The 21,043-nt window shown below is 40.6% G+C and overlaps 2 protein-coding genes across 2 annotated transcripts; one reads left to right on the forward strand and one right to left on the reverse strand.

Moving 5' to 3' along the window:
• The first annotated feature begins 6,021 nt into the window (after positions 1–6,021).
• On the forward strand, positions 6,022–12,805 carry FFAR4 (free fatty acid receptor 4). Its single transcript, XM_042790329.1, has 3 exons — positions 6,022–6,897; positions 7,764–7,892; positions 11,684–12,805. Exons 1-3 carry the CDS (start codon positions 6,364–6,366, stop codon positions 12,089–12,091), a joined length of 1,071 nt encoding a protein of 356 aa, XP_042646263.1. The 5' UTR covers positions 6,022–6,363; the 3' UTR covers positions 12,092–12,805.
• Positions 12,806–13,132: 327 nt separating this feature from the next.
• RBP4 (retinol binding protein 4) lies at positions 13,133–20,263 on the reverse strand. The gene is made up of 5 exons (XM_033002162.2): positions 20,044–20,263; positions 19,269–19,405; positions 19,003–19,109; positions 17,121–17,333; positions 13,133–13,333 (listed from the first exon to the last, which is right to left on the reverse strand). Exons 1-5 carry the CDS (start codon positions 20,206–20,208, stop codon positions 13,320–13,322), a joined length of 636 nt encoding a protein of 211 aa, XP_032858053.1. The 5' UTR covers positions 20,209–20,263; the 3' UTR covers positions 13,133–13,319.
• Between the last annotated feature and the right edge of the window lie 780 nt (positions 20,264–21,043).

Below are 21,043 nucleotides of genomic sequence, written 5' to 3' on the forward strand. Positions count from 1 at the left end.
CATGATTTTGCAACAGTTTTACAACATGATGAATAAATAGACTCTTACATATTTTACATGTAAGCTTTCATTTGTAGTCAATACAGATGAGACTTTTAGCTGGAATACTGCATCCAATTTTGAGTATTGTACTTCAAGAACAATTTAGACTAATGTGAATGTAGTAGAAGTCTTTCAGATTTCTGATGAAATTCATTAAAGAATCAGGGTTATGCAGTCTAGAAAAGACCATGAAGAAAAATGACAAAATTTCATATAGAGGAAAGAAAGAAAGTCTTCCTATGCTCAGTGAGAAGAGTAGCAAGCTGAAAATCACAACAGGAGAAATTTTGACATAAGGAAAATCTTTCTGGTGGTTGGAATAGATGAGCCTGGAAACACATAGCTTATGGAGGCTGCAAAAGCTCCACCACTGGAAATTTACAGGGATGCTTATGTAACTATCTAAACCATTCCTGACCAGTGAGTCTGCCTTCTGTCAGGGACATCAGCCAGAGGATTTATCACAGTGCCCCGAAGCCCTATTTTTAATGACACAGATAGACCTGCAAAAACCACATCATAAGATTTACATTTAAATAAAAGCGGGTAACAGAATAGTTGTTCTGCACTGACTCTTCGTATTATTTCACTCCATGCAAAATTAGTAGCTACAGCACCAGAAGTCAATATGGCAGTTTAACTTCACCTTGTTTCTCAACATTGGCATTCCTATGTCTGTATAAACTTCTAATCCAAGCAGCCAAAGCCATTTTAAATCAATATTTGCACTCATGCATTGCAACCCCACTGGAAAACAAGAAAAACAACACAAGTGCCACTTGATGTCACTTAATTCCCTAGTGTTGAGCAGTGCCTCATTCCTACATGGTTTTAAAAAACAGCATTTTGGCATTTGGGGAGTTCGGGCTTCTCGCCAAAGGGTGCCCAGGAACAGGATTCAGGAAACCAACGTATTGAGTGGGAGCTACCCACACCGGCCAGTGAGGAATGTGACTCCTCAAGAAAGGCTAGGTACACAGAAAGGAGGTGCTGTTGAGGATTCACAGATGTAAATTCTCTTCTAGCATTGGCTGCCTATGACAAATGAGTCTCTTCTTGGGGAAAAAAGCAGACTTCAAACAGGACACATATCCATGAAGTGAGACCTTCCCTTACATCCAGTCCCCCTTCAGACCTGGAACAGATCTCCCCACCAGTAGTCAGGGACGTATGCTCATTTTGTTCTCTCTCAGACCAACCAAAAGTTTAAGTATTTCATATTGAAATAATAGTTTCAAAAAGAGAGAGCATGATAAGGTGCCTCAGAATATCCTGTAAGAAACAAGCCTGGGACCTTATCACAGTGATATCCAGCTGGCTTCTTGACAGAAATGCAACCAGATTTAATATCCCTGATCAACTCAAAACTAGTGAATGAGCACTGGGTCAGCAAAAGTGCAAGTTTTATCAATGTAACAAGTGTGATCTGGTCAGTATTAGCTCATTCAACTAGACAGAAAACTACACAGCCTAATTTAGGCATCCAGAAAATAAAGAATTCTGGACACAGTTTATGAAAAGCTCTAAGTCACATCTCTTTAATCATCTCATATTAAATTATAATACAACCAGACCCCAAACAGCCACCGATAATGAAAAACATGAACAGTGTGGGAAATAACATGATTTAGCTTTATACTTGGCAAGTCAGAAGGGTTTACAGCAGAATTTAAAGTGTTATCTGTACTTTTGCTCATTGGTGTTACAAGAATGATTTTTCTATTTCTGCAGCCTGGGATTAATGCTATCTATGAATAGGCCTTGCCTTCCAACACAGACAGATTTTCTTTGCAGCAGACAGGGCCTCTGCAGACCTTATTTCAGAAATGCCTGACATTTAAAAGTAAAGCTTTTATACCAGTTCTGACTTGAAGAACCCCTGTTGCTCCGAACAAGTTACTCTTCTAAGATGAGACATAAAGGAAAGAAAGCATGCCGATTCTTCTTAAGCCTCATAAAAGCATTCTCTAATCACTGGGTTCTTGGATATGAGGGAAAATAATGACATTTGTGATCTCTGCCCTGCATGCAACCCAGAGGACCAATGTGTTCAGGGAATGTCTGAGTATGTCTTATGTCTCGTGAGTAAGAGAGGCTGGTGGCAAGTTTTGTTTGCAAATCCTTCAGAGGCACACCACAGTATTTGCTTTGATGGTTCTGCATCAAAGCTCATAAGCAGGAATGTAAGTAACTCTATGCACAACTGAAAGTTAGCAAAGGTCCAGTGGCACTTAAATACCAGACTGTAATTCTCCACGTAAATCTCACTCAGGGTCTCAGTTCCTTGGTGAGAGTGTTCTACCAGATCCTGCAATGTCCAAATGCACCATTCTGATACCCTATCTTCACTGATGAACTCCCTAAATCCATGAGCTAGATGTATAAGTGTAATACAGTACCTAAAACTGTTAATACACAACCTCATGTAGTTAGAACAGTCTAGCTGGAGCTGAGCCACCCTAGTGAAGCCTGGTTAGCGTGCAGCGTAACAGAGATCATGACCTTTCAAGGAATTCTCTGTGACATGGATTATATACTTACATTTGCCTTTGGTTCACAGATAAATCCCTCCCTTACTGCAAGTCATGAGGAAATTGTTCAGTGTTGCTGTCGGTAAAACTTCTCGTGGTTTTGTGGACAAAAAAACTAATCCAGCTCTTAGTAAAAAATACATCTACTGAGAGTATTATCAGCAGCTCCGCTTTTGACTGAGGCATTGGTCTAATGCTGCTGCTACACCTTGAAACTACACTGACACATATCCCAGGAAGCAGGCATGCCAGCTTCTGATGGATACTGACCACAGGAAAAAGACTCCCCAGAAGAAACAGTGACTTGCTCACTCCCCAGGAGAAACAGGGATTAGTTCTTGACATGATTACACAGATCCATAGAAGCATCTGGTATTTTCAGTGGACACTGGAGTGGGTGAGTTTGCTATATGAAGACGAACAGATGCATTTATATTTGCACTACAAGTTTAAAATTGTCCCTTGGACATTGTTGTAAATGCTTCAGCTTGCTGATATGAAAGAAAACAGTGGGTGAGCAGTTAGAAAACTTCCCAAAAAGGAAAATAAATCAAAACAGATTTGTATTTGAAACAAACCTTAAAATGGCATAATTTCTAAGCACAGAATTAACAGTGTCTAGAAGCAGAACAGCTGCAGTATGGTACGTAAAAGCATAATGAAAATAGAAAGCTAACCTTGCTTGCAACTTAGGCTAAACCCTTTATTATATAGACACAGTTTGAGTCACCTACATGCTTGGAACCTCTTTTGTGAAGACAAAGTCAACATTTCTAATGCAATGAATTTAAATCACTTAGCAAACATTACAATACAATACATCTGTTACAGAAGTCAGTATTATATACTCATTGTTGTACAGGTGCGTCAAAATAGACCCAAAGACTTAAACACTAATCTACATGCAAGAGGATGCATAAATAAGGCAAAAACCTTTACTAGGTCATGTCCAAATGGAACAAGAATCCCCATCCCCCAGAATCACCTAGCCCAAAAGGTCCTTCTCTCTGGGAATATTTCTTATGCTCAATAAATAAACAAGCTGAATTATCCCCATCTGTCAAGACAGTTCATGGCTGTCAGGGGAACAATATCAAAAACAGAGCTTGACTTACAGTATCAGGTAACACAGCCCTTGTCTGTCACAGAAAAGGTGAAGACTCAGGACAAAAGAGAAAAAAAAAAAACAACAAAAAAAAGGAAAAAAGATTTTTTGCTGCAAGGCTAGCTAAGCAGCTGCACAGAGGTCCCCACAATTTTCCTTTAACATAGAACAGTGAAATCTTAGTTGACTCCATGTTTCACCACTTCTGAGCATAATAGAGCACACAGGTTGAAAAAATCATACAATGAGCAGTCGTAACAGGTTTCCAAGCATTCTGTTAATCACTTCCTTGTCATAAGCACATGTGGAGCATATACCGCACACAGCATCCACCTATTACAGCAATGCCAAAGTAGCTCTATTGAGGTTATGATTCCTGCCTTCCTCAGATTTCACGTTGCGATGGTTGCTATGATTGCAGCCACCCAACAGCAAATACAGCTTTTGTACTTTGTGGGAGGGAAAAGAGAACTATTTTTTTAGATAATGGATCCATTAGACTCATGAGTAATCAGACTGGTTTTGTTCCTGCAACCCCATGGAAACATGCATGTTTCTTCACACCTTTGCTGTCCTCAGGCACAGGATGTTGTACACAGGTTGGTGTGAAGCTCAGTAATACTAAAAGCAGCACTTTGCTTTGGTTCTCCTCAGCAAACAACAGGCTTATGCCAAGTAAGGTTCTCATTCACAACTAAGGACCAAAGCTAAAGGCAATCCTTTCTAAAGAAGATCAATGGCCTATCCAGATACTTCCACACATCATCTCATTTTCAAACCTGCTCCTCTATGGTATTCCTTTCCTTGCTGACTGAAAATATCTTCATTACTTCAGTAACACTGCTTTGGATGTTTCTCTCCCTATTTTCCCTCCCCCATGGTGTTTCAAATGTGTTTGCTCTTCCCTGAATTGTTAGGTAGGACCAGTTTCTAATTTCAGTTTCCACTAATGCCAAAGGGGCTAAAGATTTCATTTATAACACAATTTGCATTTATCTGTGCTACAATTTCCAGCTGCCCTCCATCCGTCCTGTTAATGACTTCCAAATTTTCACACAGGTACAACCAGACTTCTAACGATGTCGCTTTCCCAAACCACAGCCTCTATTCAGAGCTGACCACATCACCACTACTTCCAGCTGCCCAGAATATCAGGGCTAGTTTCAAGACTTGCTAATCATTTTACAGAATCACAGCAGACTTGTGGCTAGATATATCAAGCTTTGATCATAAATATGAACAATCATCAAAGAAACCAGCAGGAATTAGTAGAAGCATTTCATCCACCTGTTTAAACTGCCCTGCAAACTCCCTGTTTGATGAGACAGCACAGATAGTTAGAACCACTTATAGCTCAAGAGAAAACATGCTAATTAAAAACAATGTAAATTCTGCATTGGCAAAGACATGGGAAGCAGTCCAGGAAAGATCTCACTCTTGTCATTCCTCATTAGGAGGCTGTCCCTTGGAAGGACAGAGTATCTGGAATCCCCACTAAAGCCATTGCATAAGTGGTTGATGGCAGGGTCACACCCAGGGCACGGCGGAAGCACTGCCCGGTCACCTGGTCCCATTAGCACACCAGTTTGGAATAAGTCTCACCTAATCAAAAGGCGTAGCTCCATATGGCCAAACCTGTAACTGGACCCTTAAGCACCTACACCCTTATGCACTGAATCAATTTCATCCAGAGCTATCTACAGTCATACAACTATTTACATACTTCATGAAAATACTTTATCTTCTGAGACATTATCTGCTTGTCTGTTATGATTTATGTGCTTCACTCCCAGACCATTTCTAAATCATCTGGAATTAACAGTTTAAGTGGAAAAGCCTACTTTCATTTACAATTTGAGCAACTGCTCTCAGGAAATGGAAGTCCAGAGAAAAGTTGGTATTTTCTAGCTATGTCTTAACTGACCAGGCTTCTTCAAGCAAGAACTTTTACCATAGGCAGGTAAGACTCTGGATTAATTTAGTAAATGGATCCCAAAAATCAAGACAGTGACACTTCCCCTCCACACCAGGCCATGGTTAGCACGAGTAATGCACAGGACTGCTGTTTCCAAACACCACTGTCAAGACATGAGTTGATGGGTAAATTCCTCTTTTTTTTTTTTTCTAACCTTAGAGCAGTGCTGGTTATCCTGGGCTCCCGAGAAGAGCTCTCGGAGCGGTCTGACAGCCATCCCTCTGTTTAAAGCCATGCACACACCCTGAGTGGAGGGGAGCAGCCCAGGTCACCGATGCCCTGGGGGCCTGCCTGCAGAGCAGAGCAGAACAGAGCAGGGCCGGCCCTGGAGGCAGCGGCCAGGCCTGGGCCCCTCGGCGTGGGAGGCGGACCCATGCCCTTCCCAGGACAACCTCAGGCAGCCCCACTTGCCCCCAGCCCCTCAATGCCTCCCCACACACAGCAGCCTCGCCTTTGTGTGAGCTGCACCGTGTTTACCCTCCCACTTCCTTGTTCCACTCCAGCGCGAGGGCCATAAACTGCCCGGCTGGCACAGCCGAGCCCTCGGTGGCTCGGGCAGGAGGAAGAGGAGGGAGGGGGATGGCGGCCTGCCCCCTGCTCCACGCCGGGAGGGCACCCCAGGTGCCACCGTGGTGGTTGGGAGCGCAGCCCTTCCCCTAGGGCTGGTGCTGCCGCCCGTGGCGGATCTCTCATGCCCGCTGGCCAACCTCATGCCGGGGTCCGTGGGTGCACCAGGGGAGAACAGGACCTACTTCCCCTTCTTCTCGGACTTCAGGGGCCACAACGTGACAGCCCTGCGCGTCGTTGAGTCATCCGCCCTGGCCTCCATCTTTCTGCTGGCCTTGGTGGGAAACATCTGGGGCATCTGCCTGCTGGTGCAGCGGCGGCACCGCCTGTGTGCCGCCAACTGCCTCGTCCTCAACCTCTTCTGTGCCGACCTGCTCTTCATTACCGCCATCCCCTTCATCGCCGTCGTGCGCTGGACCGAGTCCTGGGTGCTGGGCGACGTCGTCTGCCACATGCTCTTCTACGTGGTGAGCCTCAGCGGCACCGTCATCATCCTCTCCCTCTCGGCCGTCAGCCTGGAGCGCGTCGTCAGCATCGCCCGGCTGCGCCGCGCCGCCCTGCGCCGCCGCAAGGCGCTGGCTGCCGCCCTCCTCCTCATCTGGGGCTTCGCCGCCCTCGCCACCCTCCCGCTCTGCTGTTTCTTCACCGTGGTGCGGCTGCCCGCCGACGCCGGCGAGGTGAGGGCGAGCGCCGGGGAGGGCCGGCAGCGCGGCCGCGCCCGCAGGAGCGGGGAGCGGGGCGGCCCGGCCGCGGCGGCGGGAGCCGGGGGAGAGCGGGCGCCGGGAAGCGGCAGGAGTCCTGAGGGGAGGCGGGCGCCGGCCCGGGCGGCTCGTCCGCCACTGTCACCGAGGGGAGAGCGGCCGCGGGGAGCGGGCAGCGCTCGGGCCGGTGCCGCGGTGGCGCCCGGAGGAGCGGCCGGAGCGACCCCCGGCAGGGCCGCCCGGGAGACCCGCGCCCGCTGCCCCCGTCGGCAGCTCCGCCGTCCCCCCGCGTCCCGCTCTCCCGGCCGGCCCTCCCGTTACATACGAAAAGCGATTCGGCTGGGATTTGCCTCCGGTCCCCAGGGCGGCTCGGAAAGCCCCTTTTTCAGCGCGCTTCCCCCTTACCGAGGGATCAGCGTCCTGGGGGAGCTGCCCAGCGTCTGCGGCAGCCTCGGTGCGAAATGGCCATGCACGGATTTTGTCTGCCTAGTGTTTTGACATGCGTACAAAAGTACACCCAAAATGACACTCAAAGGCGTGATTAAGGTCGGTAAGGACCTTAAATTTAAGGTCGGTAAGTTTAATTTTTAAAGTTACCGTTAGCATTTGATATGAAATTTATGGCAATATTTAGATTGTGGATAACACATCTATTTCTAATTGTATAGGCTTTTAAAACCATGAAGTAATACATTAATTGACTTCTCTGTTTCAGTAGAAGGTTTTCACCGACTTGGTTTAGTCTGCAGCCGTTTTCTCCATAGGCATAGAGTGAGATATGACAACTTTGTTGTAAAAATAACTGTACAATGTTAATTTTCTTCTTTCTTCTTTTTAAACAGGAGATTCATATTTGCACCTTGGTTTGGCCCAGCACTGCAGGAGAAATCGTTTGGGATGTGACCTTTGCCATTGTTTTCTTTCTAATACCAGGATTAGTCATTGTCATCAGTTATTCCAAAATCTTACAGGTATGTTTTTCCTTTAAATTTAGTTGTAGAAAAAAAGGAAGTAAACAGTAACTGGGCATCAACAAATTGTCACTGAATACAAATATACCTAAAGGGAATAGACATAATTTTCTCAGTAAATGGTAAGTACGTAATATAAAATGAAGCACTTCAACCTGTACATAACAGCCTATGAGTTTCAACTAAGAACATATTTGAACAGCACATTACTAGAAGCCCAACACAAAGTTTGTCTTCATTTATATACAGTATTTAACACACTTCTCCATTTATGCGCTGTTCATATTTAAAGGCTGTTAATCTGCTAAATGCTAAAAGAGTCAAGCATTTAATATCACTAAAAACTAGATTTTCTTTACTTGAGCCTGAACTCCAGAGTCACAAGGGATTTGTAAGAAAGTAAAGAGAGGCAGGACTAGAAAAAATCCATCCCCTTTTAGATCTACTGATTTTCTGCGTGTACTTTTAGTACACAGATCTCATTAGATTAAATTTACTCCTTCACAATTTCAAGCTTTGCAAACAAAAACTGTAAATTAAACACTCTGCTTCCACTTTCTTTCCGAGTGGATGTTGTTCAACTGTTGAAATCTAGGCCAAGACACCAAGCACCACAGAGTTTTCATCTATATTTTAGCAAGCATGATATTAGTTACCTAAATTCCTTTTAAAACATCTGATCTCATACCCCTTCCTCTTCCAAAAACAGGATGAACTAGAAATCTTTAAAGTAGGCACTGCAATGCCTAGTTTTTAGCAACTACCCCCAAAAGATTCTTGATTCCTGTATTAGGTAATTAAACTTCTCATGGTGTATATAAGGAAAATTACAGGTTTTGGAATGGAACCTCAAAATACACAGATTATTGAGCAGGGAATTAACTGATGAAATGCTGAGCACCTGTGGGTACGTGCACCAGAGCTGCACATACATGTTTTGATGAACCTGGGACCTAGAATCTGGGCTCTACTTGTACTTACCTCTTGATCAGGTTTAAACTTGTCAAAGTCATCAGCTCTCAGTTTTTGTACACTCTATGAGCTCATTATAACCTTGAGGTAAATGCATTAGGTAAACTTCTAGTGAAGTAAAGCACTTTGCCTTTTGCAACCTCATGTTTGCTGTAGGCAAAGAGCGTACAGTAAGTAACTCAGTGAGGAGTCTGAGCTCTTTAAAAGAACTGCAGAAAACTGCAGGCCAAGGAATGCAATAGTCCATGGCCAGAGACCAGGACAGGAATGGTGATCCTCTTGCCCCTGCAGACTCCAGATTACAACAACTAGATATAGAAAACAAAATGGCACATAGGGAGCTAGAAGCCTAAAAAAAGTGTTTGGAATACTGGATTACAAGACAGCCCCATGCTGCCATGCTCACGTTTCTTTTCCAGCTCGGTAACATAGATGATAAGATGTGTTACCATTTCTCCTGAACTGAAAAAGGAATAAGGCCTGTAGCAGGATCCCGTCTGTTATAATTGAATCTTCTCTCTCACACAGCTCTCCAGGAAGCAACCAGAACTCAGCTGGAGAATGTCTTTATCCCCGAGTCATTCACAAGAGCAGATTCACTCTCACTTTGTGTGAATGCTCCATGATGCCAGTGCACACAGAGTACAATGCTCGGTGTTGCTGGAAGCAGTTCAAAGCATTAGTCTTCAAATAACAGAGCATCTATGATGATGATGATTCACTACAGATATAAGACCTCAAATTTGTTAACAAATATACTCTACAAATGTATACTTTGCAATGTAATCTGAATCTGAGTATTGTTTTTGCATAATACTTCCCAGAACCCTGGCAAAAATGACAGATAAAAAGCCATGATTTGTAATTAAGTTATTTGTTTCTGCACTGTTCACCGTCTCAGGCAAGTCTTAGATAAGAGGCTAGAACTAGTAAAGACGTTCATGTTCACGAAGTTACGTACTTGTATATACATGACTTCTAAGTTCCTGCTTCTCAGAGTGTGGCCCACGATAGTTATCTACAGTTCTTATACTAGGCAGACCAAAAAGGAATCCAAAACATAGCATTGCCAGCCCATCTGCAGCTGCATCTTATTTACCACAATCCTGGTGATTCTTGCATTCTTAGTTCTAGGCTGTGCAGCTCCAGTAGGAAAGATGAAGGGCACTTACATGGGGCAGATACAGAGGTGTCTGATGAGGACATTCTGTAGCCATTTTGAACAGTAGAGGCTGAGGAGGCTACAGAACTTGGTTTTCCCACTTTTATATTAGAAGTGGATATTAGTTCTTTGTCTTTTGTGAAATCTTCGTTCTTACTAAGACAGGTTAGGTGGTCTCTGTGAACAACTCTTGGATTGGACTGTTTGGAGGACTTATCTTAGTTTCTGGATTCCACATGGGTACAGCAGAAGATCATCAGGCTGGAATAGTTTTTACATGCTCAAAACATCAGGATTTTCTGCCCCTTTTAAGTCAGGGAAGCAGCTAGTGAGACTGTCCCCTTCTCAGGCTCTGCAGCTGCTGAGAAGCCCATTTTTGGATCACAGGTTTTGATTTATACACCTACATTCTGTTGAAATCTTTGGTAGATGTCTAGGATCTTAATGAATATTTATTCTAGGCCATCTCTCTGCGACAAATTCAGAAAACTGCAGAAAGAATGGCAAATTACTCAATAACTATATATCCATTTTCATCCTTACCTGAACCAGGAAGCTAGTAAGTATTATTAGTATTAGCGTTATTTTTCCTTTAGCTAATGCTAAAGGGAAATGTCACGCATAAAAGTAAAACCTCAGGAAGAGTCTTACACCTTTTGACTTTCCTACTTAGACACCAAATTGATCCAGGCTTTTGAAAATACCCCTCTTTACCCATGCATGGGGTAAAATGACATCTCAGTTATTTAGCATAAATGTTTGTTTGCTAAATATTTAAATTTTGTATTATTTGCATTAGATATGTGAATGTAACAGACTTAATTGCGCTATGCCAACTTCAGTGAAGACAGGGTTGTAGAGCATGAGTTTTAGAGTTTTCTACAAGCCATTGGTATTCAATATTCTACCTAATGACAGATGATTCACAGCCATGAATACTAGATTCCCAAACCACCCGTAGTCTGGTTTATTACATCAGACAGTACTTTCACAAGACACAGATTTTCATAGTGACAAAAGGATCCGTAAGGTTTCAGGTTAGTTCATAGAAATAATTTCTGATTACTGACTGAAAAAAAAAAAAAAGTTTACATGAAACTTAACATAAAATCCCATTCACATTTAAAATATTATTTAGTTGAGGTAATAAAATCATGCCACTTATAATACCTACCTTATAATACCATCATGGATGTAAGAGAATTGGATTGTGTTCCTTCTTGTGCATCAACAGGATTGTTAACTATGCTCCAGTTTGCATTTGTGAAAAAAATCGATGGGTTTATTTAGATAGAACAAATGAGGTAATAATTTGAAGTTAATGGGATTTCATGAGTAATTAAGGCTCTGTTTTATGCTGAGAAGTATTTATGGCTGCTAGAGAGCCATCTCTCTGTGACAACCATGAGGAGAACAACCAGCTTGACTAATATTGAGGTGAGTTCACAGCTGAGAGGAAGAAAGAATTGCTAGTAAAGTCAGAATGTTTGAAATGGAACCATTGACAAAAAATAAAAATGGAATTCTGCAATGCCTTTTTGCAGTCACTTTTCAAAACAGAAGCATCATGTGCCAATATTTACTTTTGCGCTTGTAAAAATGTGTTAATAATTCTTCTAGGTTTCAGTGAAAGTTACTTTATTCTCTTTTACTGCAGATTACAAAAGCATCAAGAAGGAGTTTAAATGCTGGCTTAGCCTACTCAGAAAATCATCAGATTCGTGTTTCCCAGCAAGACTACAAACTATTCCGAGCCCTCTTTGTGTTGATGATCTCTTTCTTCATCATGTGGAGCCCAATTATAATAATCATTCTTTTAATTTTGGTCCAGAACTACAAACAAGATTTAAATATTTTGCCATCAGTTTTCTTCTGGATAGTGTTATTCACTTTTGCCAACTCTGCTGTCAATCCCATTTTGTATAATGTTGCCCATTTCAGACGTAGATGTCAGGAAATTCTTCTCTGCTGTACAGGGAACCCTGTAAGGCATGGGGCTGGTACAGAAACCACTGTAAGAAGAAGTAACCAGGAACAACCAAATTTGTCTTGCATTACGAGATAATTATTTAAAGTCTGAGCTGTGCCACACTTTGGATTTTAATGTCTACACTGTCCCAGGTTGAATAGGTCACTATGTTATAGTATTATATGCCAGAGAAGAAAAAAAAAAGCGCTAAGTCTGTATTTTTAATTCTTGGAGGTAAAATTCTCTTGATTTTACTGCTTTGCCTCAGATTTGGATAATTTAATCCAATGGATTGAATTCTCCACTTACAGTGAAATAAACAGGAATACGGCACTGAACCTGGTGAATATACAACAGTTGAAATAAGTATTTACCAGACAAATTAACACCTATGAGGGTACATTTTTAGTTGCCATAACTATTTTAATGAACTTTAATGAAGTTATAGTGAATCTATATCAACAGAGAACCTGATCCATTTTTACTTTTTATTTTCTACTGAGTAAGAGAGATCAACTTTCTAGTGAAAATGTACATCCTCAAAAAGTATCTGCTCTTTTTTTCAGTCCCATTTAAAAAAGACACTTGGTTATATGCTTAGATGACTGACTGCCTGAACACAAGTTTGAGCAGACTAACTAACTTCGTGTAGGATACAAGATAATAAACATATATTATTACCAAGTGAATGACCAATTTGGTTCCATCTCAAATTAAAAATATGGACATAATGCCTGTTAATTTATAAATAAAGAATATATGAATAAATGTTTACTTGTCATGTATAAAATCGTTCTTTTAAAACTATTCATATTTTTTATGTCTTTGGTAGTCATATAATAAAGTTAATCAGTGATATATAAGGTCACTGAAATCTCTTCCTCCTTTCTAAAATGATACTAGGAACAATTTTCAGTATTTCCTAGAGAAAAGATGACATTGTATTAGAAAAGAAATTAAAATACTTTTTTTTTTTTTTAATTAAGGCTCCTTCAGTCAGATATTGAAACTGCTAAAAAATGAGTAAATTCTTAATTATCACAATCTGTCACCAATTCAAAGCAGTGCATTAAGATAACGAATTACTAATAAAACCAATGTCTACATATATACAGATTTGCATACAAGCAATTTGCATCCCCTGTAATCCAAGTTTATTAAAATATTTCATTGGTTTATTAACAAGGTGAGCTACACAGCTCAGATAAATATACTCAATCTAAATGTAGCCATTTAAAAGGTTTTAAAGAGAACACCAGATCAATGTGTTAACTTTACATCCAGGGTGCTGTTACATGCTTTCTTTCCATAGTTCTGGATCTTCTTAAGAGCAAAATCCTGAAACACAAAAAACAAAATTTTGGTTTTCAACCACAGCAGACAAAATTAAAATATACAAACTTCCATCAAATTTAAAATGCATGCATATGAGTCCAGCAGTCTGTTACTTGTAATGATAATGCCAATACCTTGCTCTGCAGTTTATAATTCTAAAGAATTTTCAGCTTGGAACAAAACAGGAATTCATCCAATCTGTTACACCTGTCCTGAGCATTTTAATACTTTGTCAAACAAGGCACTGGATAGATCAGTGATACGAGAGTTACTTATTTATTTTAACAAGCTTCAAATTATTGGCCTTTTAAAAATTACTAATTTTAGAATGTCTTTCAACAAAATAAAACTCTCCTGACCTCCAAAACTTCTAATGGCAATAGTAAATTAGCTGAAGGAATATATCACTCTTTAATTCACAATTTTCGCTTCTAGAAAATGTTAACAGCAGGTTCAGCTTTCAACGCTACAATCATGACATCATTTGTATTTACAAGTAGTCCGACTCACATTGTGTAACTTCAAGCAACCTGAGCTATTACTCTGAGACTAAGTGTATCATAGCTTGATCCATATTTGGAAAGGCGCTACCGTCAGAAACGCAATATAAGTTGCAATCAAAAACCTAATAATTTCCTAGGCTTCCGTTTTGCCTTAAGGAGTCAGTATACAAAGAACAGATGTTTTTGATTTTTTTTTTTCCATCAAGGTAAATTTTGTACATCTACTAGGTTTTTTGGAGAACTTAATTTGAGCACAGCATTAATTTAAAAAGCTAATGAAAAATCTTGGGGAAAAAAAAATAGCTTCAAGACACAGGCAGAATATGCACAATTATAAACATATACAAGCATATTCCTACAGCATCTATTAACGTCAGTCAAAATTTTACCAAAATAACAATGGAATTCAGGTCAGTACAGACAATTGAAGCTGTCTTTTTTTTGCTACTAATTCTGTAGCTCTTAATAGCAGAATTAAAACTAAAGTAGCAAGACTTCCAATCCACACATAAGAAATGAAGTGAATTTTGTAAGAGTTTCTGATACTAACTCTTTCAAAAAATGTTTTCATCATTATCTCATTCCCAAGTGTCCTTGCTTTAGGAACTTTGGCTTAATGATACTGGAGACTTCAGAATCAACTAATGCTATGGTAATTACAGGTCCTGATCACAGTAAGGGGAAAATGCAAATTTCTGGCTCTAAGTTTCATTTATACTTTGGTGTTGGGCTCATAAAGATAAACTCTGGCATAATCCTCAATAGAAAGCAGACAGCATTAAAGACCCAGGCTACTATTTTTCATTTACAAACAGTACAGAACTCACACTGTCTTATCAGACACTGCACTCAACACCCAACATCTGAATATAAATTAGGATAGCAGACAAGAATACAGCACTCGGAGCAACTTGGTAGATTTGATATTTCTATAACAAACTAGAAGGAGCACAATCCACTTTTAAATTAAGGTTAGGAAGTCAAAGACTAAGGCTGAACTTTCAAAAGACATTCTGAGCTTTAATTTTTAAATTACACTATTGGTTCTATATTCTGTGAAAAAACACAAGCATTCTATTATGTAAAAGTTCTGAGATATTTGAAAAAGTTGTATCACAAATTATGAATAAATGAATATAGTTAATTTTTCTTTTTGGTTTATACTTTCTTGAAAAGATTGACAATACATTTATTGCTTTGCAAGCCTCATATAATATAGAAATAATAGAAACACAGATTCCACCATGCTGAATCAGACCGGTACTTGGACTAGCCCAGTATCCTGATTTTACAGTGGGATAGTACTTTCTCTGGGTTTGACAGAAATGCAAGGAACCACCATAACACATACCTCTCAAAGTCACAGCACAACAGCTGTATATCTAGACTTTATCTCAGATTTAATACAAAAACATCCCTAATCATCATTTTATTTTCTCATCTTAAGAATTTTTTATTCTTACTATACTTAATTTAAAGAGAAGTGAATGCAGCATTCAAAAGAAGAAAGTATAATCAATTTATACAATGGCATTGTTTTTTTTCTATCCTACCCTTTATGCAATCATACACATCATTCACAAAAGCCAATTTCATTTGCATTTATGGTATCTGTCTTGACTGCCTTAAAGCTCAACTGTCATTTATGTTGTCTCCAAATTCTCTTTCAAGACAAAATTTTTATTTTCATTGCTGTCAGGCACTTTTTCCACGTCACTAATCAGTATACTAAACACACCCACCTTAGCAGATTTTTCAGGCACCCTGTTATCAGCATACCTGCTTTACAACATGGCAATACATTACTCTCTGTTTATAGATCAGATGAACAGGTAATAGAGCCACAAGAGTTGACTGTGCTCATCTGTTATGACCATCTTTATAATACACAAAAGTTCCTTTAGTCAATCCCAGTTTATTCTAACATGTCATTTAGAAAAGCCTTTAATCCTGATTTACAGATTTCAGTGATGAAGAACATACAACAGCTCTTGGTAAACTGTTCCAAAGGTTAATGACCTTTGGAGTTAAACAAATGGCTATTTATTTCTGCTCTGAATGTGTCCAGTTTAAAGTTCCATCCATTTTAATTTATTATTCTTACATTTGCAAATCCTTTATTATCCAATTCCCATTGCTTGTGTGGGCAAGAATAGACTTTGCTCAAGTCAGCCTTTAACCTCTTTCTGATGAGAAAAGACCAAGGTCTTTGAAGCACTCATTAGAGGACACATTTTACACTTTCAATCATTTTCTCTGCTTGTCTTTGAAACTTCTAATTCATCCTCAGTACCCTTTCACATTAGGATTATCACCAAACATAGAAAGCAGACCTATGCCAAGCACAACAGTCTCATATGAGTCTGTAAATTAATCTTCTGCATCCTTGGTTTATGCATCCAAGAATTCTTTTGGCCACAGTATTACCTTGGGAGTTCACATTCAGCTGATTCACCAGTCAAGTTTTCTGTAGGTATCATGTCTGCCAGAACGCCAGGGGTGGTGTAGGGATGGGTACACTACTATTTTCTTCATCCTACATATTCTGATCTGTCTTCATTCTTTACTATTCCCCACTCCTGGTGTAATCTTTATCAGTAAGAATAGTACAGTTTTTTCTAGATCACTGATTAAAGTAGCATAAATTACTGTTTGGCCTTTTCTAATATACCTAAGCACAGTGAGCTAATCTGTGTCTTTTCCTGTGTTGCAAGCTCAGCCTGAATATATGACTCAAGATAAGGCCATACTTCCAGTATGAGGGATATGCCCCTCTTCCACAACCTTTTGTGAAATGGTTGGCATGAGGACCTGTGGGAAAGGGTCTGCTATAAGGTATAATTTCCAAGACTTGTGGAACTCCTTTAAAGTCTTTTATGAAGAATTTTTCAAAGAAGTTTTTGAGAATACATTCTATTCCCTTCACCAACTATTTTGTTGAGAAAGACAGAGTTCTGATTAGAGACACAATTTCTTTTTACAGCAACTATGAAGTTTATCCTTACCATGTTTACTCATACTACATTGATTTAATTGTTTTACAACTTCCTCTAATTATTGTTTCAGCTGATGTGATATGCCACATAAAAAGCTATACACCTTAGCTCTCCTTCAGATAAGGGAAGTAAAAGTTGGAAATAACTTACTACAAGCTCCAGTTTTGAAAAGACAATATTACAACCACTAAGTAAAAGACTTCATGCATTTGCTCTTTAATGAGCAAGAGACTCCCAGTGCTTTAGTTATTAAACCCTGAAATAAAATTTTTCAGAAAAAAATGTTCTTACCATTATGAATGATAACTCTGTATTTTCTGTCCAAGCAGAGGTCTATCTGCCTTTGCCTGACAATTTTCTGTGCCTCTGGAGGCAATCCCTTGGGGTCCCGGGAGAACACAAAGGAATAGCTATCAGCACAAGTGCCATCTTCATTTAGTTGGCGGCAGGAGTAATGAAGAGCATACGTATCATAATCTGTGTCCACTACCCAGTGATCATCATCTGGAAGAAACCATAGCAAAGAAGAAGAGGTGTTAGAGACACAAGTAAAATCCAGTAAATCTGAAGAGATAGCTGCCATAACTCTGTGAAGGACATAACACAAAGATTGGGATAATTGATAACAGATTAGCTCTTAGGTTGCTCCTCTGTCCAATATTTAATTACATGGTTTGGGGGGAGGTTTGTTTGTTTGTTTTTTTTTGTTTTTTTTTTTTGAAAAGAAAATAAGCATATTTATCAGGGACAGGGATGGAAAGAAGAGGAAATGGCTGACATCACTGCTCCTCCTCTAATATGGGCACAGAACAAGAGCAGCATGAAAAAGTGCTAATAAATGCCATGTAAATCCATGCCTGAACATCATTATAAAACATGGCAGCAAACACAAAAAAGAACTGTGTATTACCATAGCTAACACGTAGTACAAATAAAGTTTTCATATTTTAACCAAGAAAGGGGAACAGTCAGAAAATAGTTAAAAAAAAAAAATCAAAAAAGCCCAAAACAAATAGAGAAGCTAAAGGTGGTCTTGGTCATGCTACTCATGCTCCAGATTACTCAAAACCATAACTATTTTCCTGCCAGGGATGTTACTTAAATTGTATTTTTAAGGAAAAATATTATGCAGTTTCCATGTGTTAGAAGTGTATTTGCTACAAGCTCTATCATAAACCCTCTTCTCACAGTTATAGTTTCAAATAATTCTTAACTATTTAGCTAGGTAATCTGATAAATACCTGGTCACAAAGACACCCTATGCTAAAAGAAGTGAACCTAGGTCTTTGCAGTAAGTGTCATCTCTGCACTGTTCTCTCCTGGAGCAAAAGATCCTCCCTTGCACTATGTCTGGGTTGGTGAAGGCAACACTGTATATTCTTTTCCCCATGTCTCCTGTGAGTGAAGACCACAGGTTTTAGAAAGGTAGATTCTGGGGTCAGCCAGCAATCTGAAGTATTCAGGAAAACTTGATTCAGCAGCATGCTGTGAGGAGATTCAGCAACAGTTCAAGAGCAATTGGCATCCAAAGCATTCTTTGTAACTGTCTTTGGAGAGAATGGAGCTCAAATCACTTCCAGATTCCACCTGCTTCTCTTGGAAACAATCCATGGAAATGTCTTGAGCTACAAGTGTCTGAATCTCTACTTGGCTCAATAAACTAATTTTGCGTAGGGTGTGACAGATGACAGAAAAACTTGAATATATATACTGGATCATATTTGTTTCTTAAAGCAGATGAATCTCCAAATTTGCAGACACGAGACCAAGCAAAATAACAGTTGCAAAATCCTCTTCCCTGCTTGACCAAGTCTGATGTTAGACTTTTCAGAGAGAACAGAAGCATCCAGTAACTGAGTTCTGAACTAAACCAAGTTTTAATATATTTAATTTCTTTCCAAACAGTGACTAACGATTATAATGTTGGGTAACAAACAAAAGAAATAAAAAGATATACACAGCCTGGTCTTCACTTGTTTAAAGAGAACCAACCAGCTGCCCCATATGAAAAATAGTGATTACCTTGTTCACATTAAGGCTTTGCTGTATGATAGTTGTTATGTGTTTTAAGTGTGTTTAGAAAATCCAACACTACTTTTTCCTTCCCCAGCACGAACATACAACATAACTAGACTCATAAGTAGTTATGCATCTTCTATAGCTAAGTACTCACTTCCTTTCTGCAGAAAAGAGGCAACACCCCAGTACTTCATCTTGAACTTGGCAGGATCCTGTGTGTCAGTGAAAGAGCCAATCATGTCAGCACAGACATCCCAGTTACTGTAGCCAGAGAGAAGGAAAAAATCACAATCAAACCTAACAGCACCGATTCGTTGGGACTGTGTGACTAGTGCAGGGATAGCAGGTAGGATTAGAGCACCAGTAAATGAAGCAGAGGCTTAGTGAAATGAAAGAACAGGAAGATTGCAAACAGCTTACTTGAAAAGTCTGACTCTGCCCTTTGCAGTGGCACTCATTTGTCCATTCTCATCTACGGTGAACTGGGCTACTACATTGTCCTGCAGAAACAGGCCCTCAGGATCTTTTTTAGCCATGGCATACCAGGTGCCACTGTACTGCACGGAAATAAGAAAGGCTGCAGTTAAACTCAGAAGTATGGAATACATTACAGACAGACATTAAAAACTAGGGGAGGTGACAGAGGGAGGACATGCAGATCTTTAACACCATGCCTCACAGTTGTACCTAAGAAACAAATCTAGCTGTTCCAACAGCATAAACCCACCAGTATGTTCTAGTGCAGCCAGGGTTTGTGAAAGACATTTTTTGGTATCTTGTTTGTATCTGTAGTTCTCCAGTATTTAGAATACAAAATTTGGTAGGAAGAGGATAACAACTGGCAGGTCCTGACAGGTCTATGTATAGATGTTTTTTCCTTGCAATGATGTCTGAAAACACCAAAGTATTAATTTTTCATAGAAACAATCAAATCACTATACTCCTTTTGTTTAGACCATACAGTTTGAGATCAGTCTGCTGAACCTCAGTTTCTGCAGTATTCTTTTATCAGATGCATCAGGATCCAGCATCCGTGGAGATGGGGGCAACAACATATTCTGCTGTTTCTCAGTATTGCAGTTGGTGACTTTGAGTGAAAATGTGAACACACTGGTGCTACTGAATGCCAGATTTTTTTAGCCTGGGAAGAGGAGCTAGGCAAGACATCACAGATCAGGAGAGAAAGAAGATTTACCCTGGTCTTGTCGAAGTTCTCCTTGACTTTGAAGGTGCTTACTCGGCAGTCCCGCTCCGCCACGCTGCTGCCCAGCAAGGCCAGTGCCAGCAGCAGCAGCCAGGGCAGAGCTCTCTCTGTGTGGGCCATCCTGTCCCTGCAGCAACAGCAAACAGAGAATAGCATCAGAAACAGGTTCTGTCACGCCAGTGAGGAAGGAAGGCTGCCATGACAGGTCCCCAGGACATTGTGCAGCTTTCCCTGATGCATGCACAAGCAAGGTTGTCCCCAGCCCACTACAGCAGGGTCCCTTACAGACGGTGCCAGTCCCTGTAGCCTCTTGAGAGCCCAAGTGTTGATGGCAGTGGCAGGGTGCCCAGAGAGGGGATGCTTTATGTAGTCCTGAGGCTTTCGCAACCCCCCTGAGGTAGACAGCCAGCATTGGAGGCGGGGTAGGAGGAGGACTGATGCATGCTGCAGTCTGGGGCCACATCGTAACAGCCTCTTGTGTAACACTCATGGGCTCAGGTGGTCTTTGACCCCAACCTGCAGACAAGCAGACAATAGATGCAAATGCCTCTCTGGTTTTCCTAACCCAAAGGCAGAACTCACACCTGGGTAAAAGGGTGTGCACATGTGTGGGGAGAACAAAGGAAAAGAGAGGCACCCCATCTTTGCATGGGGGAGATTGAGCTGCCTCCACCTCCTCTGTGATTTTACACACTGCAGTTCAGAGTCCTTCTTACCCAATGTGCTCAACCCAGTTACAAGACGCAGACTTGTTTCCTCCGCCTCCTCCTCAAATTCCTTTCCTCTCTTCTCCTGATAAACAGTGGCAAACATCATACTTGCAAGTTTCTGCTGTTGTTTCTGAAAGCCTGGTCATGCTAGAACTTCTTCAGGTCCTCATGACTGGTTCCCTCTTGTTTCCCAAAGGCTGGGTTGGCTAAAACATCTCAGGATTGGCTTCCAGGGACAGGAACTGGGGCTCTGCAAATCTTCAGGAAGGCAAAAGAGCACT

The sequence above is a fragment of the Tyto alba genome, unplaced genomic scaffold, assembly GCF_018691265.1.
Source record: "Tyto alba isolate M040663 unplaced genomic scaffold, T.alba_DEE_v4.0 Super-Scaffold_1, whole genome shotgun sequence".
Taxonomy (NCBI): domain Eukaryota; kingdom Metazoa; phylum Chordata; class Aves; order Strigiformes; family Tytonidae; genus Tyto; species Tyto alba.

Bases quoted from the DNA above. Each gene is read 5' to 3' on its own strand.
- FFAR4 (XM_042790329.1), top strand. From the start codon at position 6,364: ATGCCGGGGTCCGTGGGTGCACCAGGGGAGAACAGGACCTACTTCCCC. The intron at 6,898-7,763 runs GTGAGGGCGAGC...CTTTTTAAACAG, and splicing joins TGCCCGCCGACGCCGGCGAG to GAGATTCATATTTGCACCTT. The intron at 7,893-11,683 runs GTATGTTTTTCC...CTTTTACTGCAG, and splicing joins GTTATTCCAAAATCTTACAG to ATTACAAAAGCATCAAGAAG.
- RBP4 (XM_033002162.2), bottom strand. From the start codon at position 20,208: ATGCTATTCTCTGTTTGCTGTTGCTGCAGGGACAGGATGGCCCACACA. The intron at 19,406-20,043 runs GTAAATCTTCTT...ATTTCCGTGCAG, and splicing joins AGAACTTCGACAAGACCAGG to TACAGTGGCACCTGGTATGC. The intron at 17,334-19,002 runs GTGAGTACTTAG...GGTTTCTTCCAG, and splicing joins CTCTTTTCTGCAGAAAGGAA to ATGATGATCACTGGGTAGTG.